The sequence below is a fragment of the Neoarius graeffei genome, chromosome 17 (assembly GCF_027579695.1).
Source record: "Neoarius graeffei isolate fNeoGra1 chromosome 17, fNeoGra1.pri, whole genome shotgun sequence".
In the NCBI taxonomy this organism is placed as follows: Eukaryota; Metazoa; Chordata; class Actinopteri; order Siluriformes; family Ariidae; genus Neoarius; species Neoarius graeffei.
In genome coordinates this window covers 66582736-66610531 of record NC_083585.1, presented here as the reverse complement: position 1 = coordinate 66610531, position 27796 = coordinate 66582736, and the positions used below count along the sequence as shown (strand labels likewise).

Sequence of the window (27796 nt, the reverse complement as noted above, 5' to 3'; positions counted from 1 at the left end):
AGGCCCACCAAGCTAGGATGGGTTGAGGGCGCAGGAGCTGGATCTGGCCGTGGATCAGGCACTGACAGAGGTGGCGGCGGCGGCGGCCTACTCACATTGCTCTCGCTACTATCCTCCTCATGGATGGTTGCAGTGGTGCTCTTCTTTAGAGGCGGTGGTTTCCCAAAAAAATCAACAATTCGTTTTTGTGACATAGCTCCTTTCTCATCTGTAGCCTACGGACTCTCACGCAGAATAGAGCGAGCCGGAAACTGACAACAGTAACCATTGGTAACGCTTCTGCGACCAGGATATCAAGTCGACCTAAATTATCTATCTGTCATCACTGTCCAAAATATACCTACAGTTTTCAGACAGATCATTTACAGATTGAGAAAATAAAATATTAAAAAAAAAAAATTCTCACTCTCGCCAATAGGGGGTGCTGCAGCACCTGTAGCACCCCCACCTCCGACGGCCATGTGTGCGGGACGCCTCCCTCGGAACCCTACGTCAGCGTTGGTTTGTTTATGAGAAAACAACCTGGTGGTTTTCTGCAAATTTCAACGTCATCACACAATTAATGGTTAACAGATGTATCGTAGGAGGGTGTGGCAACATTACATGCTTCATCCAAAGGTGAAGTAACACTGCGCTCAGGTGACAATTCCATATTTCAATGCAAAATCGCTCGCCGCTAAACTTGGTCTCCACAGGCTGTGCACTGAAACCGTGCTGGCGGTTCCGCAGGTGACGTCACGAATCTGGCTCCACACGCGTTTTATTTTTTTTCTGCTGTAGACAGATGGCCTTGTGGAAAATTACCCTTCTGGATGAGTGCGTAAAGGGACATACTTTCATATAAAAAAAAAAATGAATTTGGTCCAGGATATGCACTTTAATGAGCTCATTCTTCTTTCTAACTTAATGCTGTAGTTTGTTTTAAATGGTGTTCAGGTGCAATTTAAATAACTAGCCCAAAAAAAGGCATCAGGAAAAAACACTTCTGAATCGACACGACAAACTGAATCTTTCATATAAAAATTTTTATTGCAAGATAACAGTGAACAGGTTTATTAGAAAGTTCTGGAATAAAATTATAAAATGGTAACAGCTGATCAGAACTGGCCCACCAGATGACACGCCTTCAAATGATACACAACCGTGTGTACGCGCACACACACAGGACTCGATTAGCATGCATAAAGAGAACAGGATTAAAACTTCACATCACCAGGCACGTGCCAATAACCAGTCGTTACATCACTGAGCTTCAAACAGCTCGACACGTTTCAGTCTACTTTTTATTAACACTATATCGGGGTAATATAACGAACTACAATTAACCGTGACAGGAGACTTTAAAGGGATCGTTCAGGAAAAGAACAACGAACCCACGACTCCTTTAAACCCAAACGGAGCCATCTTCACTGCGAGACTGCGACTGGGTGGAAAACGGGGCACACGACCCATTCCTTTAGCTTTGGCACACGCCTAGTGGTTACGTCAGTCATTTTCACGTCACAGCATTCACAGACATTATAACCATCACCGACGCCCACGTGTTTACGCCGCTCGCTCGCTCAGCTGCTCAGGGAAATTCAACTTAAAGTGGTAGAGAGGAACTCGCTGCATCAATCACTGGATGTTGTGAAGCTCGTGGGCGTGGCCTATAAGAAACCAACCAGAATTAAATATATAATTTCTACACAACTGTTCATGGAGTTTTTAATGTATTACTATAATTATTTTTTTATTTAAAGTGAAGCCACGCCCAAACACTGACAGGACAATAAAACTAGAGTTGCAGTGCAATGTTGAGCAGAAGAATTTACCCCAGCCAATCATGTGGATGTGTCTTTTTATCACGTGACTAATTTGCAAAGTCTAATCTCACTGGAATCGTTACTTAACGAAGGAACTTAAATCATCAGTTGACTGGTGGAGTGAGCTGCAGGATTCCTAACGCAACACGGAGACAACAGTTCTGCTGCCGTCGTCTTCACAGTTTTAGCCGTTTTTACACCGGCCAGAGGAATTTGTGCTAGTGAAGAGCTTCTGAAGGAATGATTTGGCCAAAAACGCAAGACTTGCTCAGAGACGTGCTGATAATCAGTTAATTCATTTCTAAAAACAAAATCATACGACAGTAAACCTGTAATTAACGTTCCTGCGAGTAACAATTTCACCATTAGCTAAATTAATTTAACGTGAACGTGTTTTTGCTAGCACATTCCTCAAGAAGAGCGAGCGTCATCCTTTTACCAAAACACACCTTCAAAACCCTTCAGCTTTGATCATAAAAACACACGTCAGTATTTTGGTGCAACGAAATAAAGAGCTTGTTGTGTAGTCATGTGCTGATAATCAGTTATACGATAGAGATCACGATATTCAACCCAATATTGTTATTGTGGACACCAAGTGCGTAAACGTGGCATTAGAGGAAATGTGCGTTTTTTTGTAAAACCCCCCCCCAAAAAAACCTTGATCCAAGAGCAGGAACAACAAACAATTTAAAACAATGGCGTGATATCAAACCGTAATGAGAAGTTCAGGCAATTATTGAGTAAATAAGACACTTCTTATCGGCACATGTCTCTGTGGACAGATCGAAAACAATAATAATAATAATAATAATAATACTGCTTACAAAGAAAAAACTACATGTTTATCCCAAGGAAGTGTAGAAAAAACTAAGAAAGTGGCAAAATACAGCAAGACGTAACGAGACACCAGACATCCCTGTTCCTCTTCTACACTTCTCTCTCTCTCTCTCTCTCTCTCTCTCGCGGTGTCTCTGGTCGTCTCACTCCACAGCTCTGCGCCTGAGAAAGAGGAAAACGTGTCGTTAATAAACACCGGACAGTAATGACACCCGTTAGTGTTTTTAAACTCAACCCCATGCTGCAGTTCAGCTTAGAAAAATACTGCAAGACTGAAGCCTCCATTTTATCACCATTTGTACAACTAAGCGTTCCACACACGAGTCCCGTACTGAATCTATTCACTATACACCACAGCGGAGCAAAGGCGTGGGCGGAGCTACAAATAGTGACATTAAAGGAGATACATTAATACCAGTTTTTCCCAGACTGAGATGTAGTACATGGTTTTTGGTATACCGTAACGAAGGGACGCCGATACTGTGATGTAGGAACATGGCGATGCTGATACTGCGATACTGATATGTGACAAAAGGATGTGGCGATGCCAATACTGCGATGCCGACACCATAATGTGTGGACACGCTGATGCCAATACCAGGATACTGATACCTGATAAAAGGATGTGGCAATGCTGATACTGAGACACGGCAATGCCGATACGGCGATACCAAGACGTGGGGACGATGCCAATACTGTGATACCGAGACACGGGGACGTGGCAATGCCGATACTGTGATACCGAGACATGACGATGCCGATACTGCGATATAAAGATGCAGGGACGATGCCAATACTGCAATACTGAGACACGGGGATGTGGCGATGCCAGTACCGCAATACCGAGATGAGGGGACGATGCCAATACTGGGATACCGAGACACGGGGACGTGGCGATGCCGATACTGCGATACAAAGATGCGGGGACGATGCCAATACTGCAATACCGAGACACGGAGACATGCCGATACCGAGATGAGGGGACGATGCCAATACTGCAATACCGAGACATGGGGACGTGGCGATGCAGATACTGTGATACCGAGACATGGCGATGCTGATACTGCGATACAAAGATGTGCAGATGATGCCAATACTGCGATACGGGGACGTGGCGATGCCGATACCGTGACGAAGGGACAGTGATGCTGACACCATGATGTGTGGACGTGCTGATGCCAATACCAGGATACTGACACCGTGACAAAAGGACGTGGCAATGCTGATACTGTGACGAAGGGACGCGGCAATGTTAATACTGAGACGCGGGGACGTGGCGATGCCGATACGAGGGGACGATGCCAATACTGCGATACCAAGACATGGGGACGTGGCGATGCAGATACTGCGATACCAAGACATGGGGACGATGCCAATACTGTGATACAGAGACACGGGGACGTGGTGATGCCGATACTACGATACTGAGACATGGCGATGCCGATACTGCGATACAAAGATGTGGGGATGATGCCAATACTGCAATACCGAGACACGGGGACATGGCGATGCCGATACTGCGATACAAAGATGTGGGGACGATGCCAATACTGCAATACGGAGACATGGGGATGTGGCGATGCCGATACCGTGACAAAGGGACAGCGATACTGACACCATGATGTGTGGACGTGCTGATGCCAATACCAGGATACTGACACTGTGACAAAAGGACGTGGCAATACCGATACTGTGACGAAGGGACGCGGCAATGCTAATACCGAGACGCGGGGACGTGGCGATGCTGATACTGCGATACCGAGACATGGCGATGCCGATACTGCGATACAAAGATGCGGGAACGATGCCAATACTGCGATACCGAGACACAGGGATGTGGCGATGCCGATACTGCGATACCAAGATGTGGGGACAATGCCAATACTGTGATACCGAGACACGGGGACGTGGTGATGCCGATACTGCGATACCGAGACATGGCGATGCCGAGACATGGCGATGCCGATACTGTGATACAAAGATGTGGGGACAATGCCAATACTGCGATACGGAGACACGGGGACGTGGCGATGCCGATACCGTGACGAAGGGACAGCGATGCTGACACCATGATGTGTGGACGTGCTGATGCCAATACCAGGATACTGACACCGTGACAAAAGGACGTGGCAATGCCGATACTGTGACGAAGGGACGCAGCAATGCTAATACCGAGACGCGGGGACGTGGCGGTGCTGATACTGCGATACCGAGATGCAGGTATCACTGTGTGATACAAAGTGACCTAATCCTAGCAGACACGGTTGCATTTATTAACAAACACGAAGTGACAGAAATCTGGACGCATTTCAGCGTTAATGACGGCAGCGCTGCATGAACTCATCAGGAGGAGGAACTACAGCATCGTCCTCCAGTACAAGGGACCTGATAAAACTCGGGCGAGAATACACGAGTCCAGACGGACGACACCAGGTGAACGAAAGTAATGGCTCTTATTCAGGGGGTTGTTCTTGACGATCAGCTCATTATATAATAATAATAATATTAACGTGTGTTGTAGAGGATGAGTCTTGTAGTGCAAGCACGTGAACACGTGTAACTTTTCATGGCTGCTGTGTGAACAGTGTGGAACTCAAACAGCACTGGTGTGTGAACGCAGTGTGATGCTGCGAATGTCGGTGTTTACCTCGAGTTGTTTAGACGTGTTGACCATCTGCGTCTCCTTCACCCTGCTTCTGCATCTGCGCCTGCATCTTCGCAATCATCTCCTGCATCCTCCTCAACTACAACACACACACACACACACACACACACACAGCATATATGAAAATTAAAGAGAAAGTAAAACTTAACTATGATCTACAGACATTATCGATTATTAATGCTGTACCTCAGCCTCCTTCTCCTGAAGGATAATGTCCTTGTCCATTTCCTCTGGCTCTGGACCCTTCCTGTAGGGGGACACGGACACACACACACACACCTCTCTTAATTTAGTTATTAAATTCTGTGCACAGTGAATATAAAATGACTCAGAGAGAGAATATTAGTGCAAACAGAAGCAGCAGACACAGTGTGGAAGAATAAGTGTGCACAGCAGTGTGAACAGTTAAGTGTGTTAGCCAGCAAGCCACAGTGCATTTGTTGCATGTGTGTGTGTGTGTGTGTGTGTGGCACAAGCGTTAAGCTGAAAAAGACAGGCCTCCCCCTCCTTTCCTCTCACCTACACACGCCTACTGTAGTGTAGTGTTTTACTGGGTTTGGTCCAGCGCACTCGCCCCCTAGTGGCAGACCTGTTACAGTGGCATTTCATTCACAATGAGATTCTGTTTGATTCAAATCTTTCCGATCCGATCTGAAGATTGTGCAATCGGAGACGCTGCGCTCCCTCTGCCTGCGTCCCCGCGTGACTCTACATTCCTGTCAGAAACACTAAGTCTTATATCAACTCGTGATGGGAATTCTGACTCTTTTCAGTGAGTCAGATCATTTAACTCGGCTCACTGATAAGAGTCGACTCCTTTGAAATGGATGAATTCTGATTAAATTACGCTGCAGGCCTAGCCTGGTTAACACCAGATCATATCACAAGTGACATATGGTCTGGAATCTGCCTATTGAATTTCTCGTAGGGGAGGTGTGGTTTACGATTGTCAACGGCCGTTTATTGGACGTTGCGAATGTCTATCATTTGGCGTATACGTAGCCCATGGCCAATCATGGCAGTTGTACCCGGTGACGTAGTTAGAGCGACGAAGAGGCGAAGAAAAGAAGGAAAGAGAAGGCAAAACAAAAATAGACTGTAACGCCAAACGCTGTTCTTTTTTTAAAACAAACTTTCGCTCTAAACTATTCAGAACAGTGTCTAAAGCTTGATCGAAAGTTTGGTTCGTATCACTCGCCGCCATGTTAAATGTGATCCGTAAACAGTCCCAAATAAACTACAAGCTTCCGTTTGTCGAGTAGTACGCGTCACCGTCTTTCCACCCCTCCCCACTCTCTGATTGGCTCCCTAACTCAGGCGAGCCTTTAGACCACAGTTTCCATGCTGTCTTTTCAGATCGGAACGATTGTGCAAAGCAGCATGGGATTTCCCAGCTACTGCAGGCCGAGCAAAAAAAAAAAAAAAAAACACGCTCAAGTACAGGAGCCAGCACTCTTCAGCTAAAAGAACCGGTTCGAAGAGTCGGCTCTCTCACGAATGACTCGTCAGTAAAATGTACAGCTTTCTCTGGAATCGAGCCGTGTGCTGGTCGAGATCTTCCCTCCACGCGGCGTGTGTGAAGGTTGAGGATGTGATCTGTATCATGATGCCTGCTGGTTCCTGGTGGGGGAGGAATGAAGCACACGCAGCAGTACGTACGCAGGCGACAGAGGCAGAATGTAACCGTGGGAGGACAACCTGCCGCCTCGCTTCAGGCGCTCTGAGCGGAAGTTCTCATAGTGCAAGTCCTGAGTCACTTCCTGTAGGTCCTGCATGTGGGTTCTACACACACACACACAGTTATATTACTGTAATGACAAATATCAATCCATCCATCTTAAAAAAAAAAAAAGTGTATTTATCCATCAAACACTAACTTATTCACTCATCAATCCATCCAAGTCTCCACCCATCCTTCTCTCTCTCCATCCACCCATCCTTCTCTCTCTCCATCCACCCATCCTTCTCTCTCTCCATCCACTCATGCATCCATCCTTCTCTCTCCATCCACTCATGCATGCATGCATCCATCCATCCATCCCTCTCTCTCTCTCTGTCTCTCTCTCTCTCTCTCCCCCCATTTAATAGTCATACACACACACACACACACACACACACACAAAAACCCGATTCCAAAAAAGTTGGGACAAAGTACAAACTAAATAAAAACGGAATGCAATAATTTACAAATCTCAAAAACTGATATTGTATTCATAATAGAACATAGACAACATATCAAATGTCGAAAGTGAGACATTTTGAAATTTCATGCCAAATATTGGCTCATTTGAAATTTCATGACAGCAACACATCTCAAAAAAGTTGGGACAGGGGCAATAAGAGGCTGGAAAAGTTAAAGGTACAAAAAAGGAACAGCTGGAGGACCAAATTGCAACTCATTAGGTCAATTGGCAATAGGTCATTAACATGACTGGGTATAAAAAGAGCATCTTGGAGTGGCAGCGGCTCTCAGAAGTAAAGATGGGAAGAGGATCACCAATCCCCCTAATTCTGCACCGACAAATAGTGGAGCAATATCAGAAAGGAGTTCGACAGTGTAAAATTGCAAAGAGTTTGAACATATCATCATCTACAGTGCATAATGTCATCAAAAGATTCAGAGAATCTGGAAGAATCTCTGTGCGTAAGGGTCAAGGCCGGAAAACCATACTGGGTGCCCGTGATCTTCGGGCCCTTAGACGGCACTGCATCACATACAGGCATGCTTCTGTATTGGAAATCACAAAATGGGCTCAGGAATATTTCCAGAGAACATTATCTGTGAACACAATTCACCGTGCCATCCGCCGTTGCCAGCTAAAACTCTATAGTTCAAAGAAGAAGCCGTATCTAAACATGATCCAGAAGCGCAGACGTCTTCTCTGGGCCAAGGCTCATTTAAAATGGACTGTGGCAAAGTGGAAAACTGTTCTGTGGTCAGACGAATCAAAATTTGAAGTTCTTTACGGAAATCAGGGACGCCGTGTCATTCGGACTAAAGAGGAGAAGGACGACCCAAGTTGTTATCAGCGTTCAGTTCAGAAGCCTGCATCTCTGATGGTATGGGGTTGCATTAGTGCGTGTGGCATGGGCAGCTTACACATCTGGAAAGACACCATCAATGCTGAAAGGTATATCCAGGTTCTAGAGCAACATATGCTCCCATCCAGACGACGTCTCTTTCAGGGAAGACCTTGCATTTTCCAACATGACAATGCCAAACCACATACTGCATCAATTACAGCATCATGGCTGTGTAGAAGAAGGGTCCGGGTACTGAACTGGCCAGCCTGCAGTCCAGATCTTTCACCCATAGAAAACATTTGGCACATCATAAAACGGAAGATACGACAAAAAAGACCTAAGACAGTTGATCAACTAGAATCCTACATTAGACAAGAATGGGTTAACATTCCTATCCCTAAACTTGAGCAACTTGTCTCCTCAGTCCCCAGACGTTTACAGACTGTTGTAAAGAGAAAAGGGGATGTCTCACAGTGGGAAACATGGCCTTGTCCCAACTTTTTTGAGATGTGTTGTTGCCATGAAATTTAAAATCACCTCATTTTTCTCTTTAAATGATACATTTTCTCAGTTTAAACATTTGATATGTCATCTATGTTCTATTCTGAATAAAATATGGAATTTTGATACTTCCACATCATTGCATTCCGTTTTTATTTACAATTTGTACTTTGTCCCAACTTTTTTGGAATCGGGGTTGTTTGTGTGTGTATATATATATATATATATATATATATATATATAGTCTATTTATATATTAATAGTCCATCTATCCATCTTTACACTAGTGTGGACATGTTGGATAGTGTGTGTGTGTGTCATACATGAGCATGGTGCGCAATTTGAGGAAGTCGTTGTGTTCGGGGTTCTCCACCTCCACCACCCCCCACGGGTACAGACGCCCTCGCACCTTCTTCCCTTTCGCCTCGATCTGCTGGTTAGAGCCCACCACTGCAAATGGGATACTGGTCTGAACACACACACAAAATCATGGTTATACTGTTCATCTTTTATTTTTATATAATTAAATATTAAGGAGTATAATAAATCACTGTCATGCTGTTGGGGGAAAGTAATCAACGGCAGGGTGGAGTGATGAGGTGAAGTTACTGTTCCCACCCTGATTATCATCTAAAAGCAGTTTTACTCCTCTTATACCACAGCAGTGCGTCAATGATTACAATTTTTATTGATTAAAGAACGTCACTTTTTATCCGTTTATAGTTCCACGTAATGTCTGTGACTCGAGTTAGTTCCAGGTGACGTACCTTCAGAATCCTCGTCTGCTCCTTAAACTCCTCGTCCTCGTCTGACTCGGCGTCGGGCAGGTGGTAGATCTTAATGCCGTGCTCGTCGATCTCATCCAAAATCTGCGGGTGGGAAACAGGAAGTCAATCTCTACACTCAGTTCTTGTGTTATTTGTGGGTGTGGCCTTACCAGGCAGATGGGAACCCTGTCTAGTGTGAACAGACTTACCAATTCTACATTCACACTACATACGGGCGTGACAGACTTTCTCAAGGATATGAAAATTAGGTACCATGATGTTTTAAAAAGTTACAAATAATTCCTCGGCTCAATGGCATGACGTGCGGTCTGACATGTCTTCAGTTCCCTGCTCACATCTTTACTTCCTACCTGCAGAAGGTCTCATTTCCTGTTGAAGAAAACCTGATAACGGTGGTTTCACCTTCTCCTGTCACATCCGACCTGTTATTAAACGTGTACAGAGCCACTCTGAGGAAAAGTAAAGCTCGTGTTACCCTGCGCTTGAGCCTCTCTCGCTCCTTCAGCGTGAGCGTGTCAGCTTTGGCGATGACGGGGACGACGTTCACTTTGTTATGGATGGCCTTCATGAACTGAACGTCCAGCGGCTTCAGACTGCAGGAAGAGACACGAGACTTTAAAAAGAGCTCATGATTAATTACGCTCACCTTCACTCTGATCTCAACACCTGCAGGACGGAACACGGACCCGAGACTAACCAGCTGATCAGAACACCCCACACACACACCATTCAATACCATGCACTTTACTGCTGTTTATAATTATAACATGCATCATTTATTTAAGAGTTAATAGTTAAATGTGTTCATGTAATAATCAGCTTTTACCATTTTCTCATTATTATTATTTACTAGAAATATTAACAGATTTGGGGCGGCACGGTGGTGTAGTGGTTAGCGCTGTCACCTCAGCAAGAAGGTCCGGGTTCGAGCCCCGTGGCCGGCGAAGGCCTTTCTGTGCGGAGTTTGCATGTTCTCCTCATGTCCGCGTGGGTTTCCTCCGGGTGCTCCGGTTTCCCCCACAGTCCAAAGACATGCAGGTTAGGTTAACTGGTGACTCTAAATTGAGCGTAGGTGTGAATGTGAGTGTGAATGGTTGTCTGTGTCTATGTGTCAGCCCTGTGATGACCTGGCGACTTGTCCAGGGTGAACCCCGCCTTTCGCCCGTAGTCAGCTGGGATAGGCTCCAGCTTGCCTGCAACCCTGTAGAACAGGATAAAGCAGCTAGAGATAATGAGAATGAGAAATGATTAACAGATTTGAGCTTGGTGTAATTACTCTGTAATTATGATTTTTATTAAAAATAAAAAACCCTGCTGTGTCCAAATAATGTGCTCTGTACGTAGTGTCCAAAAAAAATTACTTAATTTATCCATGTACATATTGGTGCATTTATTTACTTACATGTTTAAGTACATTATTTACTTGCTATTTAAATAATCATTTACTTGTTCACTTATTTACTGACATGCACATTTGTTTACTCACTCCCTGAAGTATTTATTTACTTGTATACATAATTGTTCACATTTATATGTGTACTTCTCACTTAAGTAAATGAGTAAATATTTAACTATGTATATACTTGCTTGTTTATTTACTCACATATTTAAGTATTTACTTAAATATTAATTTCCTTGTACATTTATCTGCTCACTTACTGATTTATATACACGTTTGCTTGTTTACTTATTTACTCACTGCAGTATTTATTTACTGAATTATACATTACATATTTGTGTACTTGACTCATTTAAATATTTAAAGAACGTTAATATTTTACGTGCATACCCGTTTGCTTGTTCACTTATTTACAGACATTTTCTTGCTTGTTTATTTACTCGGTACCCATTTTTCATTTATTACTGAAATGTAATTGTTTTAAAGGATATTTGCTCCATTTTACAGATCTAATTATTTGTAGTCTGATTGTGAACCTGTTCAGTGCATTTATAAAGACGTAACATTTAGAAACTCAACACCGATGATGGAGATCGTGTGCTTTTTTTTTTTCTTACTTCAAAATAGGATCGTTAGTGTAAATACAGACAGGCAGTGACTCACAGGTCACTCATCACCCTGGAGCGGTGTGCTAGCGCGCGCTAGCGTGTGCGTTTCCTCACCCGTGTCCGAGCGGAGAGATGAAGTAGAAGCAGCAGTGGACGCGATTATCCACGATGTGTCTGCGGTTCAGGCCGCTCTCATCGTGCAGGTAACGCTCGAACTGATCATCGATGTAGGCAATGATGGTGTTGAAGCTGGAAAAACAAAAAGCAGAGATGCAGAGCGTTTATCAGGAGTTCCTCAAGGAACCAGGCGGAGCACGAGAACATTCAACAACATCGCAGCACATCACAGCGGCGTCTCTCGGTCCAAAAATAAACCCACATACGAGTTTACACGTCTCTCAGCACATGTAAAGCGTTCAGTATCAATCCTGAAAACAAACTGTGGATCTAAAATAATTAGCGAGCAAAGATTCGCCAAATCCTGATAAACACACATCTGATTTCGTTTTAGTTCAAGGTGACTTTTTTTTTTAAATCAGCTCCAGGTAAATTTTAACCAGCACTAAGATAAGTAAGGAATAAACACGCTGTGTGTGTGTGTGTGTGTGTGTGTGTGTGAGAGAGAGAGAGATGTGTTATTATAGGAAAGTATTAAGTGATGGTGTGGTGTGATGAAGGCGGAGTTACCGTTTCCTCCCTGAAGCTGATGATTTTCCTATAACGAAGTGGTTTATTCCTCTTATCCTACAGCGAGTCATCAGCGAATACAATTTTTATTCATTACACAAAACAATGACATGACACTCTGGAAGTTAATAAGACAAAAAATATTGCTGAAAAGCCACAAAGCAGCGTGAACAACTCTGTCCTGAAGACGTCAGAAAAGCTGCAGCTTCACCTCTGATTGGCACAAACTGCTGACACTGGAGACTCCTTCCATAAACACAATACTGCACCAGAATAAACACTTTACTGATTCATTTATGTGGCGCGTCCACCATCAGAGCTGCACTACGAATTAACCAAGACTTCCTGACCAATCAGAACACAGAACTCAACAGTGCTGCGGTGCGGCCTTCTTTTTTTTTTTACGTTCTTCATCTTCAATGTCTTGATATGTTAATTTTTTTTTTTTTTTTTAAGATGAAAAGCAGAAGTGTTGGATGTGTAGACGCCGACATATTACCAACATTACAGGTTCAAACTGAATTAAAATACACTGTGGTTTTTTTGGGGTTTTTTTTGTCCCAGTAAGAGAAAATGGGAAGTGAGGACGTTCTCCATGACAGCTGTGTTTGGGAAGTTCAGAGCAGAACAAAGACAGGAAACATGAGAGAACTTCATCTCACACACCCTGTAGGTCTGATCGTCCATCAGGGAACGTTTCCTAACAGCTTTAACTCGTTGTCGTGTCTTTGAGGGATCAGAACAGAAATGTGTCTGAATGTGGAAGGTTTTCTACGGTGGGGAAATTTAATCAGACTTGAACTCCTTTTTCATAGAGACGGCACGCGATACTGAAGCGCAGAGTTAATATAGTCAATGAAAACTAAGACTAAAACTAGCAGTGAAAAAATAAGCGCAAACTGACATAAAAAAACCCGTCATTTTATTTGTAACAAAGAAATCTAAATAACTACAATGAACAATGCAGCACAAACTAATGCCGCTTTTCCACTACCAACGCAGCTGAGTCGGGCTGAGCCGTGCCGTGCTGAGTCGGGCTGAGCGAGGCTGTTGGAGTTGCATTTCGACTACAACCGCGCTGAACCGTGCTGGCTGGAAGTGGGTGGACACATTGGGTGGAGTTAGCGAAAGTGGGTGGACGTCACGTGATGTCGTTAGGCGGCACAAACAGTGACATCAGTGACCTTTTAAGCGGTAGTCTCACGACCCGGAGAGTAAACAATAAACATGGAGGACATGGAGTCGTTAGTGTTGCTGGTCTTGGTGCTGTGGCTTGTTGTCACCGACAACGCGGACAGATACTGGCAAGAGCGTATAGATGAGGCGAGGCGCATAAGGCTTCAGAAATTCTCGTAATTCTTCTTCTTCCGGGTTTACGGTGTTTACAGATCCCAGCGCGCTCGCGGGGCGTGTGGGCATGTGAGGACACTCCTCCTCACCAATCCGTGCACAGGGGAGTGTCTCCTCACGCCCCTAGCCCCACTTGGCTCGGTTTGGCTCGCTTCAGCCCCACTCCAAAACCGTGCGAGTTTTGGGTGCTGAGCAGGGCTGAAGCGAGCTGAGTCGTGCTGCTCTGAGGTAGTCGAAACGCGAGCCATGTTGGGCTGAAGTGAGCTGAAAAAGGGTAGTGGAAAAGGGCCATAAAACAAAAATAGAACTGCAGTAGCTTCATTTTCCATTTCGTTTTCCCCTCAGGACAGTAACAGACTGGTTCCACAAGGGGGCAGTAATATAACGTAGGCGAGTGGAAACACTCCAAAGAAGTAACCAAAAAACTAAAACTAAACAAAAACTAGGCAAGTCCTCAAAATATAACAAACTACTTATACTCTTATAAAACTAAACCCCTCACACACTGAAAGACAAAAATTAAAAGTAATGGAACATTCAAAACTATAAGAATCAGCCAAGAGGCCTTTGTCACATGTACACTCAAGCATAGTTAAGATTCCTCCTCTGCATTTAACCCATCTGAAGCAGTGAACACACGCACAGAGCAGTACGCAGTGATGCTACAGCGCCGGGGAGCAGCTGGGGTTCGGTGCCTTGCTCAAGGGCACTTCAGCCCAAACCTCAGGCCGTAGCTGCCCCATGTTTCCCTAACAACTCTGCTGGAACGTGAGCGGATCTCGACGCTGGTCCGATACTGTTCTTTTCTTTAAAAATCTACAAAGTTTTTACTGAAATATTTTTAACTGAAGCACTTCATAAAATTATACAGGATAAAAATCCATAACAAAAATCATGACTCAAAAACCACAGCTTTTTTTTCCTCCTTTCATACAAAAAAATCATATAGATTACAAATATAAAAGTCAAGTTTACATATAAAAACTTTCCAGCGCAATAAATAACTCTTCCAGTCTTTTCCATTTGTTACAGGATTGGCTCAAACTCAATTTCACACATTACAAAGGCGTGGCTGTGTTAGAAGAGGGCGTGTCCTCTCGGTCCCCTATAGATAGTTTTCACATGACATCACAGAGTCGGGGATTCCCTAGTGGCGGCCATCTTGCGGGTCAAGCTTACCGTACGGGTGACTGAGCACACATGCGTGAGTACAAAGTCTTCAAAAGAACCCAAGCAGGCTATTTAAAGCTAGCGATGGTGCACACCTGTTGTATTCACGGCTGTCGTAATAGGTCAGATGACGTCAAGCGGAGCTTTTATGGAATTCCCACTGTACGGGAGCACGAAGGCGAGCAAACAAACTCAGCATAAATCAACCGCAAGGATTATCAGCCTTCCAAACACAGCAAAGTCTGCTCCGATCATTTTATAAGTGGTAAGTTGTTTAAATAAACAATCAATTGTGTTTAAGTTTGTTTTTGGAAACCAAAACATCGTGTGAACGATCTCTGGAGGATGCCCAACTGGAACTGACATGATACTGTAATACCACTAATGGATGTAAAATTTGTCTTAAATCAACTCAATATTATACACACACACACATTTATATGCAGTGTTGAGAGCTCTAAAATTCCAATGTTTCCATACCTTGGCTGTAATTAGGACACGACTGTCACTTGGTTTTATATGGAGGACTTCACGGACCCAGTCACAGACAAAATAATTGTATGACTCCAGCGACTTGTATGCTTTGAGGTCGTCAAGTGTGTAGGCACTTTTACTATTCATGAAATAGTTCACAATATCAGGGTACGATATGGATGGCAGCCCTGCACAGTCACTGGAAAATGCTTCTTTGTCCACTTCGTAGGGGTCAATTCTCCCAATCAAGGCCAGTTTGGCTGCATACCGTTGTCGTCCAATGTATCCATATACTTCCGTTTGCTTGATTTTGCCGACATTGTAGCCTAGTAAACTAGACCCACCCGCCTAGTGGCCAAAAATATTTTTGCCTACGAGTGGGTCTAGCCTCGCACCATATCAACAACACACCCCTGGGCATCAGATCGTGCCCGCCAATCACAACGCAAGGTTTTTGTTTGGATTGTTTGGGCGGGCTTTTGCAGGAGTGACGACAAAGCTGTGCGACGCTGGAGAAAGCGCAACAGGAAAGATGGCTACGGCTAGTGAACAGCGCGCGTTTGACTCCGCTTTGGAATCAGTTTTAGAAGAATTAGACTTGGAGTTTTGGTTGAAACATGAGCAGGAAGAGGCTCTCCGCTCATTCCTTTTCAAGAAGGACGTTTTCGCTGTTTTGCCGACCGGCTATGGCAAAAGTCTGATCTACCAGCTGGCTCCGCTCGTAGCCAAAAGGATGGGGCTAGTTTGTGCAGTACGAAGAATTAATAAACAGCTTTGAAACATTACTTTTTGATTGTTTCTTATTTTCCCGTTATTTTAAATTTAAAGGAAATTATTTCACCAAACACCACTAAATAAAAACTCTCAAACAGTTTAAGCAAACCCTTGAAAAAAAAAAAAAAAGTGTATGTTAAGTATGTGGTACAGACTCCAAACTTGTGGTCATTATCTCCAAACTTCTTAATATCTAGAACCTGTTTATTAATTAAGACGCATTTTGAAAAATTATTTATTTCAAGGTCTCCCCCACTGCTTTCTGTCGCTGACTACGTCACAGTCACTGTTGCGCTGATTGGTCAGAGCGTTGGCCTATACGCACAGAGACAGTTTGAAAGACAGCGGTTTGTTCCTCCCACACCCGTCGGAAATGTCTACGAGCGAGACCAGACTAAATATTCACATTTAGTCTGGCTTGCCAGGCTACCGACATTGATCTTTATTTTAGAAAACTGACTATATAACTTTATAAATTCGTCCGAGATAACATAGCCGGTAATAGCGATGGTCCGTTTTGTTAGCCCCACAAGATGGCGGCTGGAGGGCGTTCCCCGGAATGCCGTGATGTCAGTGAAAACTATCTATAGAGAATGTGTGGAGAATTTACAAATGAAAAATATGACAGTGACGACCTCGAACTGTTCCACACCTTAAGACCCGTTTACAGGAAGAACAGGACAAAAATAACGCCTGAACACATCACTTCGAGTCTTCAGTCAATAAACATGTTTAAGGTGTCGGGAGAAGGAACGGGAACGTTATAAAGTGTAAACGATTTACTGTCTCAATTTTTTTTTTATTTTGCTGTTGTGTTGTTTTGAGTGTAATACAGTACAGGTCAAAGATTAAAAACGTAAATCCACTAAATGGACGCCGCATCCTGGGAAAGTACTGTTTAAAGGTTTGGGTGAAAGTGAAATAAAGTCTCTCACACACACACACACACAGGGTAATAAAGTGTAAACAGGATCAGTACCAGTCCTGGCTGTTGATGGCGTCTCCGTATCCGGGCGTGTCCACGACGGTGAGACGCAGCTTCACTCCGCGCTCCTCGATCTCCACCGTGGAGGCTTCGATCTGCACCGTGCGCTCGATCTTCTCTAAAACACAGCAACACACAAACAGACGTCAGGACAACGCCGACACGCCGTCTCTGGGTAATAACACGCCCAAAGATCCTGCTCACTTTAAAGGCACTTCATAACCAAGCACCTCCGTATCTCCAACACCTCCATCTTATTTGAAAACCATGGGGTTTTGAGCCTTTAGTCGCGTTGCAGAGATGCCAACATTGACAAATGCAAAAGAGTCGCATCTCCGAGCGCAGCTGAGTGAAGTGAGGCTTCCTATCAGCCAAGCCGGGGGCCTGGGGGCCACCGAGGGCCTAGAAACCAAGTTTCAGGGAAGCTCAGGAGATACAATCCAGACCATTTTGAGCTACTTTTTGAGGAAAATAAATGCAGGGTTTACTGCACAGTCTAAGCTCAATTATCCAAACTCTGTGGGGGAAAAGTTTGGCTAGCTAAGAGGCTGTTCAGATAACGGCGCTTGTCCTGTAATACAGCGTTTCAGTCATTTCATCCTGATCGACAACAAAAGATTTGTGTCTAGGGCTTTCAATAACAAAAAAAAAAAATTACTGTATTTACTTCCTGAACTGTGTACCAGTCTAATACTGGACTAACAGTCACTACTGAAAGATGCCCATCCATACAACATTTAATTTAACGCTGAGCGCGCTGAAGTTACCGAGATGATTTATCGTATGTAGCCGACTTTGCTTTCTCCAGCGGACTCCTGCTGAATGACTGGCGTGAGGCCGCTCACTCGGCCGTGTATTCAGCTAGAAATTGCTGCTCACATAGCCGCCTCTTCTTAGGTGGAGACTCCATCATTGACAATCTATAGTCTGTCTTCACGTCACACCTGACACGAGCTCGTGAGAGAAATCGAAAGTTTCAGTTCTGGAACGCGACCGACGAAGACAGTTTGCTTCCAGGAAGACGACGACCACGCATCACCGAGCACTGCATTTAATATGCACGGTGATTGGCTGAGAGCATCAAGCAGGTCACCTCTCAGCCAATCACAGCGCAGCTAACAAAGATACGGAAATTCCCAAAATGATCCGAATCAGTGTAAACATGTGGAACGCTGAAAACATGATTTGATTGATACGCGGGCAAATCCGGTTGAAAAACGCATTATATTCAGGTCTACACACAGCACCGTAATCGTGCTTCAAATCCGTAGCTACGACACCCGAATCACGCATGCTGGCATCTCTGGTGCTGCCCCTCACCTCTGGAACACTTCCTCTGCACATTCAGAATAGCGATTCTCTTCCAAACTTTAGATCCCGCCTTAAGACGCACCTTTCCAAACTGTCTGAATTCAGTGCTAAATGACTTTTACAATTTTATTTTGTACGGTTATTTTTATTGTGTATTGGAAGGTGCCCTTGAGTGCCTTGAAAAGCACCTAGAAATAATAATAATGCATTTATTACTACACAATCATCTCTCACACCCCATCAGCCAGCTAATAACTGTTAATAAACAGACGTTTGTCTTTCGCTAGCAGTTTGATAGGGAATCTAAAAACATTGTGACGTCCGTGATGTACATGAGAGACGGGACTGTGATCTGATCTCAGTACAGCGGTGAGGTGTTGATGCGCATCACTGACCTGCAGCCCCGGGGATGATCCTCTCTGGGTACAGATCGGTGAGGAACAGACTGTTAATCAGAGTCGATTTCCCCAAACCAGACTCACCTGAGAGAAACACACACACACACACACACACACCAGTGACCTCAGTTTCTGAATACACACCTAGCTTTAGGCGCCGTTTACACATACCCAGGTATTTTTAAAAACGCAGACCTTTGCCTTTCGTTTATACACAAACGGAGTTTTTTCCTCTGAAAACGATTCTTTCTAAAACCCCCAGCAAAAGTGGAGATTTTTTGAAAACTCCGTTTTGCGTTTGTGTGTAAAGAGACCAAAACGGAGTTTTAGGCAATCTTCGCGCCACAAAAGAGCGACTGTTGTACATATGACAAGCATGGAAACACTCAGAGTAGCAGCGTTTCTGTTATTAAGAGCTATATTCGCCTGTTTGCTTTTGAGAATAAAGCTCATAAAGCTCATTGACCAGCAGAGACGCATTAAGGCTCGGAGGGCGGAGCTTCTGGTGACCAAAAGAGCCCGACCGTACCACCGCCAGCGTCGGCGATTTTGGGTTCGACCTGGACGGACTGCTATCTGGTGGGAGAAGTAACTCCACTTCGCTGTCGGTCCAAACAAACGACCCTGGCGCCATGTTTTCTTCTTTGAAAGGAACAGGAAGACATTCGTGTTGGCGGTTCTCGATGAGGCTTCTGATTGGCTTGTGTGGAATTGTCATTCTTCTAACACTGCCACCGACAGTCTTGGCGTAGTTTAACAGCTCTTGACAGCGTATTTATGCGGATCAATATAAACGTAATTTAAAAAAAAAAACGCAGCTGTGTGCACGAAGTTATTTTGGAAAACGGAGTTTAGAAAATGTGTTTTTAAAAATACCCGGGTATGTGTAAACAGCGCTTTAGTCCCTCATACACTTCCTCTCTAACACACCTGCCTGTTCCTTTACTCCGCCTTCAGCCCTCATTTCCAATCATTCACTCAGAAACTTCATCAGCCCCGCCCTTAAATCCTTCACCCAATCAAAGCCCTCATTTTTTTTTTTTAAACTCAGTCACTTTTCTTCTCCCTCTGTGTTTAAAGCAGATCTACAGCATGAACTCAGAGGAATGAGGCTCTAAAGGGCTTAAACAAACAACTTTCCACCATTTCTTCTTCTTCTTCCTCCTCTCTCTCTCTCTCTCTCTCTCTCACATTCCCACACTGACTCCCATAATCAGGAAACCACTCAGAGGGAAAAACAGCTTCGGAATGTCACCCCAACACACACTGGCTTGGTGCAGAATGCTGACACTGTGTGTGTTGCGTTACTCACCCACCACCATGAGTGTGAACTCGAAGCCCTTCTTCACTGATTTACGGTGAACCTGATTGGGCAGGTTGGCGAACCCCACGTAGCCGGGAGTCTCTGGGTTGGTGAACTGCCCCTGCGTGAGAGAGAGATCACATCATGTACACATCCGTTAAACAGGCTCACATTCAGATTATACAAATCTACCACATTTCATATTCATATATTACACATCTACATTACAAAGGAAAAGGGGTTTCAAAAAACAGGGGGTGTGTCCAGGCCAGATCTTGAAATGGCCGCCATTTTGTAACAAATGAGCGCTGACAAAAATAACCAGGGTGTTTTTTTTTTGTTCTCATACTTGAACGAACAAATGGTGAAAAATCCCCGAGATGGAGTGGAGGAAGCGTCCTGTTACTGACCCCAACATTTACACAGAACCTTCCAACTCTAACGGCTTGCTCGGATAAATCAGGGTCCAATCAAACTCTTTCAGACTGTCCATCTGATCTAACTCAGCAGCCTGAGAGTGAGGGCGCCTTCACGTTAACTATTATATTACTCTTCAGAATAAATATGAAACGATGATGTAAAGCTGATCGCAGGCACACAGCCTGGCTGTAAGGTTCTCCAGAAACGTGCCGAGTGCTGTTACAGGAAGCTGAAACACTTACCTTCGTTTTATCAGCCTGAGACATGATGAGCCGGGATTCAAAACCTGAAAAACACACAAGCACAATCACGCCGTCATCAGGAGCATGAGGATCTCTCTCCTGCTGTATTAAAAAACACAGCACAATGCACGAGCTGAGGAGAAGCAGGAGGACAGAGGAAGAGGGAAAGGGAGGGAGACAGACAGAGGGAGAAGAACTTTATTTGAAGGACTTCCAGAAACCCGAGATACAAGCAACAACCTAAAATATACTTTATATTTTTTAAAACATTACATATTTATATATCACTCCATTTGCATTGTTAAATTAACAATAATTTTTATTTAAATGCACGTTTCACTTTCACACGGAGGAAAGAGAACTTTGAAATGTACACCGGTCACAAATCTGAACCTCACGATGAGTCATAACTGGCCTGGCTGTCTGAGTGGGAGGGGCATATACTCTCTCTCCTGCCAATCACAGCCAAACTACAGCGTCTGAGAGCTCGTGTGTGTAGAAGAGGGCAGATAGCACATTCCTCCGAGTGCATTACCCCGCCCTGCGACGCAGCACGACGAAAAAGAGGTGGAGTTTGGTTTCACGTGTCTCAGAGGAAGAGGCCCGGGGTGAGCTAGTTGGTGGGTGGGGTTTGGCAGGGGAACACATTAGGGAGGAATTAAAGGGAGCGGGGCAATAACTATAAAACAATACATCATACTTAAAGAGTGAATCAAAGGAAAACCTCAACAGTGCGAAATATACTTTGAGTATTTTTTTTTTGGAAACTTATGATTTAACTTCACTACATTTGAAAGACAAATATCGTACTTTTCACTCCACGACATTTCTATCAAGCTCCTCGTTACTATGAAGCAGCTTTGAAAGTGGATGTTTTTTCTTTTCCTTTCTAAAACGTGATTGGTTTTTTCGCAGGTGACACTGAGAGCTGATCAGTAATCACTAGGGTCACGTCACGTCCATAGACTGGATAAAATCAAGCTCAGTGATTTCTCAGCAGCGTTATTTAACACCATCAGTCGATGGCAGAATGGAAGGAGGCGGTTCTTCTGGGGAATGAACGCACATGGTTCAGTTTTCTGAAAGGATTAAAGACTCGTTTCGTTTTAAATGTTTGCCAAAAACAAACCACATCACGGCCGACAAAAACTCGCCGTCCAACCTGCGGAAGCATACTCAGGTCTGTAAGTGTTTTATTCCAAGAGAAAGCTTGCAACGAAGTTGTCTGTGCTTTTAGAGCTAGCGATAACGTTGCAATAGCTATGCAATCTGGTTGGTCACATGACTTTCTATGGATTTGCCCACCAAGTTGCCACAGTCTTAAGTTAACTTGGCAGGGCTCTAGCCAATTAACAAGGCCAAGTTAATTTTGTCGCGAATCGATTTGCGTGAGTATTCGCGTAAATTGTTCCCCAGGCGAATCTCAACGGATTTGCGCAAAATATTCGAGAAATATCGTAATTTTATCGTAAAATAATCACTTCAACACAAAAATTCCACAAATGGTTTCGATAAACAAACGTTCTGCGCATGTGCAAAGTGTGTTTCACTCGCTTGGTGTCGCTTGCATCTAGTCCGCCGAGTACTCGCCAGGTGGCTTTTGTCGTCAAGAATAACAAGATGGCGTACTCCAGCTCAAGTGATAGTCAGCCAAACACCTCGAAATCCGTTGAAAAAACGAAAAGAATATCGCAGCGTGGTTTACAGTCATGGGGCGATGACCTACTAGGCAATTATGACTTCGACTTTGAAGACGATTTCGCGGTCAAGGCGAGGTGTAAGACATGCAGCCTGCACCATGACAAAATCAAAGCACGGTGGGCATTCTGTTTCACGGTCGATGATCATCACGCATTATAATGATATATAGCCTATACAGGAGTCTAACACACACACACACACACACACACACACACACACACACACACACACACACACACAAACAAACAAGAGTGCAGTCATTCGGAATCAGAAAGACAAGACCAAAGAAATGAATAAATATGATAAACACACAAAATACAGGTTACTGACATGAGAAATTCGATACTTTTTTTACGTTAATAAAATTACACTCAAATTAAAATGAACACCATCAGAATTTGAAATAAATAAATCATCAAGACATGCAATTACAGAGAATACTGAATTTACTTTTTCAGATATAGAGGCAAGGTCGTGAATGTTATGAGTTATGGGAAGAATTTTATTGGATTCTCACAAAACGGTTTTGCGAGAATCCAAACAGATTCCTGCAAATTTCCATGAAATTCTAGCCCTGCTTGGGCACTGTTAGTTAGCATGTAAAAACAGAGTTACGCTAACATGAAACACGTTAACTTATCTGAAATCTCATCTCATCTCATTATCTGTAGCCACTTTATCCTGTTCTACAGGGTCGCAGGCGAGCTGGATCCTATCCCAGCTGACTACGGGTGAAAGGCGGGGTTCACCCTGGACAAATCGCCAGGTCATCACAGGGCTGACACATAGACACAGACAACCATTCACACTCACATTCACACCTACGCTCAATTTAGAGTCACCAGTTAACCTAACCTGCATGTCTTTGGACTGTGGGGGAAACCGGAGCACCCGGAGGAAACCCACGCGGACACGGGGAGAACATGCAAACTCCGCACAGAAAGGCCCTTGCCGGCCACGGGGCTCGAACCCAGGACCTTCTTGCTGTGAGGCGACAGTGCTAACCACTACCACCGTGCCGCCCTTATCTGAAGTCCTTTCAGAAATGTGTTTCAGCATAATCTTGCCAAATAAATAGAATGTAGAAATCTCTCTTTTCTACTAGCGTTAGCTACCCAATATGATTTCGAGTTTGAAAAGCGTTTCCTAGCATGTCAAGTGGAGCTTCACTGACTAGCTAGCTTAACGTCAAACCACCATGATGCACAGCACGCGTTCATTTTGTGAATTCACATTTGTCTTTGATAACAGCATTAGGATTGTAAGCATTGTGGCAATAATACAACAATGTGTTGACAGAAAATGTACTTTTAATACTTAAATATATGTTTTTAAAAGCCAGTACTTAAGTAAAAATTTGACTGGACAACTTTCACTTGTATCAGAGTAACATTTGACCAGCGGGATCTGTACATTGACTTAAGTAATGAAGTTGGGTTCTTTGTCCACCTCTGTAGATTAAAAGACAGTCAAATAAATATATAATGACTTAAAATCCAGCTGACGTTTTGCTGTTTATTTAAGTGCACAGGGATGTTGACTGTCTGCTAAGCAGTAGGATTGTGTTGTGGTGAGTAAAAACAGAACACTGTGGAATTTCTGCATTTCACTTCACACAAAGGAAGCAGACGGTTGGCGATATCAGATCACACGCTCAAGGAGACAGATGTGCCGCTAAATACGCAAGAGTAGAGCATGGAAAAAGAGGACAAATGAACGGGAAGGAAAAGCCAACCAAGCAACAACTGAAGGATACGCATGTGGATGGAGAATACGTTTAATTTTTAAAAATGAAATACACGTACAGATAAATAACCAAGTCAGCCATCCATCCGTCCTGTCAGTCATGAAGCACAACATCCTCACACACAGGAAGTGTAAAAGTCTCTCACCACAGAAAAAAAAAAAAAAACCACACATCCTGCATCTCGATTTAACCGATCTGAACCTTTACACGCACACCATCCTCTAAACAAACATGTCTCCATCACTTCTGCAACATTATACATTTTTACAAAAGCGTAGAAATAGAAAACATCTGATCAGCACTTCTGAGTTCACTTTTCAGAACAGACTGCAAGCTCTCAGATGGGGTTTTAAGTGTCTGAGCTGATGCAGATGAAATGCAAATCCTCCAAACCGACACCAGTGTGTTCGTCCACTTCCAACGCAAAAACAAAGAAAAAAGAAGAGGAAATGTGGTTTATTTCAGAAGAACTTGTCAAAGACTTGGTGCAACCAGGACATCTACAGAGAAACACTGCAGATGCCTTGGAGAGGAGAGGAAATCATCATCATCATCATCATGAAATCAAAAATTTAAACTTTTATACACTACCGTTCAAAAGTTTGGGGTCACCCAGACAATTTTGTGTTTTCCATGAAAAGTCACACTTTTATTTACCACCATAAGTTGTAAAATGAATCGAAAATATAGTCAAGACATTTTTCTGGCCATTTTGAGCATTTAATCGACCCCACAAATGTGATGCTCCAGAAACTCAATCTGCTCAAAGGAAGGTCAGTTTTATAGCTTCTCTAAAGAGCTCAACTGTTTTCAGCTGTGCTAACATGATTGTACAAGGGTTTTCTAATCATCCATTAGCCTTCTGAGGCAATGAGCAAACACATTGTACCATTAGAACACTGGAGTGAGAGTTGCTGGAAATGGGCCTCTATACACCTATGGAGATATTGCACCAAAAACCAGACATTTGCAGCTAGAATAGTCATTTACCACATTAGCAATGTATAGAGTGGATTTCTGATTAGTTTAAAGTGATCTTCACTGAAAAGAACAGTGCTTTTCTTTCAAAAATAAGCACATTTCAAAGTGACCCCAAACTTTTGAACAGTAGTGTGTGTAAACAAACGTGTCGCAGTCTGAGGTGCAGCAGCTGCAGTTTTTTAAAACAACAACAACTAAATGAAGCTGCAGGTTTTGCTGAACAGCTCTCACACTCCTCACGGCCGCTGCCTTCCTCCTCTCAGACTCCACAGTGAGTTTAAAACACGGTCTAACCGGAAGTCCGGAAGCCCCACGAGCTTCAGCGACTGAGAGAAAGAATGTTCGGTATGTTCGGCAGCTCGAGTGCGGAAACTCAAAGGCACAACAGAACCGGAAGTGGGCTAGTCCGAGAGAAATGTGCTGCATTCCAGCACTTCCCCACCTGGTTCCTCCTGCCCCGAGCACGCACAGCTCAACCTGAACGAAAAGTTACAGGTGAAAATGATGCAGTTTGTAAAACAGGCTAATTCAAAGCAAAACTGCTGCTAGCTCAGAGTTAGCCGGGTTAGCTCAGAGTTAGCCGGGTTAGCTCGGGCACTGACGGAGCAGCAGCAGGCAACAGCTGCAATAAACACTACGTTAATAACGAGTTTGTTTGCTTTTACAACGTTTAAATAACAACAATAATATAATAAGCTAAACAAACACAAATGTCCCATACCGAGAGCTGAGAAGCAGGGAGGCGAAACCGAGCTGCGCAAATTCCACACAGTGAATGCGGAAGTGCTCGAGTTCTCATCCTGCGGTTGCTACGAGCGACCAATCAGCGGCGCCGTAGGGATACGGAGCGCTCTGATTGGATCATCCTCACAGAAAAACCCGCCCCCTCTAACAGCGTGAGAAACCGTTCCAGAGCCACAAGAGTGCGCGCGCTGCGCGGATTTCAGACCACGAGTGTGTGGATTCTGGATTCTGATTGGCTAAAACCGGGTCCATAGGTTTCTGCTGTACTAACAGGCCCAAGTGACCGTTTAGGTCACGTGATATTTGTTTATCTGCCATCTTGGACGGCGTGGCTGCGCATAGAACTAATTATCAAGTGTGTGGGAGTAGATCTTTCGAGAATGGTTATATCTTGTTCAGCAGTTGGTTGTACCAATAGAGAGGGCCAAAAGGAGGGCGTGTCATTTTATAGATTCCCTGCAGACGCGGAGAGACGCGCAAAATGGGTGTCCGCTGTGCGAAGAGAAAACTGGAACCCCAGTTCTACCAGCCGAATTTGTAGTGAACACTTCATATCAGGTAGGTGTAATCTTCTAACTCAATACTCCTAGTACATCTGTTAAATAGATTTTCGGATTGAATGATAACTGCATACTTATGGCCCTTTTCCACTACCCTTTTTCAGCTCACTTCAGCCCGACACGGCTCGCGTTTCGACTACCAAAAACCAGCACGACTCAGCTCGTTTCAGCCCTGCTTAGCCCCTAAAACTCGCACCGTTTTGGAGTGGGGCTGAAGCGAGCCAAGCCGTGCCGAGTGAGGCTGGGGGCGTGAGCAGACACTCCCCTGTGCACTGATTGGTGAGGAGGAGTGTCCTCACACGCCCACACACGCCCCGCGAGCACGCTGGGATCTGTAAACACCGCAAACCCGGAAGAAGAAGAATTACGAATTATGAGAATTTCTGAAGCCTTATGCGCCTCGCCTCATCTATACGCTCTTGCCAGTATCTGTCCGCGTTGTCGGTGACAACAAGCCACAGCACCAAGACCAGCAACACTAACGACTCCATGTCCTCCATGTTTATTGTTTACTATCCGGGTCGTGAGACTACCGCTTAGAAGATCACTGATGTCACTGTTTGCGCTGTTTAACGACATCACCTGACGTCCACCCACTTTCGCTAACTCCACCCAATGTGTCCACCCACTTCCAGCCAGCACGGTTCAGCGCGGTTGTAGTCGAAATGCAACTCCAACAGCCCCGCTCAGCCCGACTCAGCATGGCACAGCTCAGCCCGACTCAGCCGCATTTGTAGTGGAAAAGCGGCAATAGAAACTAGACAGTCTCTAATGTTTAAAATGGCTATGCCGAGCCCTACTACCCTGGCCTAGTCTATGACAATGTTTAATCTTTTTGGCTCATATATGCCTTTGAAAGGCCAATCCATAAAGTAGGGTATTTTGTTTTTGAGGGACATTTGTCTTTGGGGCAGGGTATTTTGTTTTTGAGGGACATTTTGTCTTTGGGGCAGGGTATTTTGTTTTTGAGGGACATTTTGTCTTTGGGGCAGGGTATTTTGTTTTTGAGGGACATTTTGGCTTTGGGGCAGGGTATTTTGTTTTTAAGGGACATTTTGGCTTTGGGGCAGGGTATTTTGTTTTTGAGGGACATTTTGGCTTTGGGGCAGGGTATTTTGTTTTTGAGGGACATTTTGGTTTTGAAGTAGGGATGGCGAAAACTAAAAAAAAATCTTGACCGACCACCGAGCCTCATTAGCCGGTTAAAGTCGGTTAACCTATGCGTTTAAACAGGGATGCAAACGGCATGCCTTTTGGTGGATGCTGCCTTTTTCATGGCTGAATCGCGCAGATCTGATTTTTTTTTTTTTTTTTGGGGC

The 27796-nt window shown here is 44.2% G+C and overlaps 1 protein-coding gene across 1 annotated transcript; it reads right to left on the bottom strand.

Annotated features, from left to right (window-relative positions):
• Window positions 1–1010: 1010 nt before the first annotated feature.
• septin2 (septin 2) lies at window positions 1011–25972 on the bottom strand. The gene is made up of 13 exons (XM_060897872.1): window positions 25895–25972; window positions 20745–20788; window positions 20092–20203; window positions 18777–18863; window positions 17065–17188; window positions 11745–11879; window positions 10099–10216; window positions 9603–9704; window positions 9159–9304; window positions 7009–7092; window positions 5497–5557; window positions 5293–5389; window positions 1011–2807 (listed from the first exon to the last, which is right to left on the bottom strand). The coding sequence occupies exons 2-12, from the start codon at window positions 20766–20768 to the stop codon at window positions 5303–5305; spliced, it is 1080 nt and encodes a 359-aa protein (XP_060753855.1). The 5' UTR covers window positions 20769–20788; window positions 25895–25972; the 3' UTR covers window positions 1011–2807; window positions 5293–5302.
• Window positions 25973–27796: the final 1824 nt, after the last annotated feature.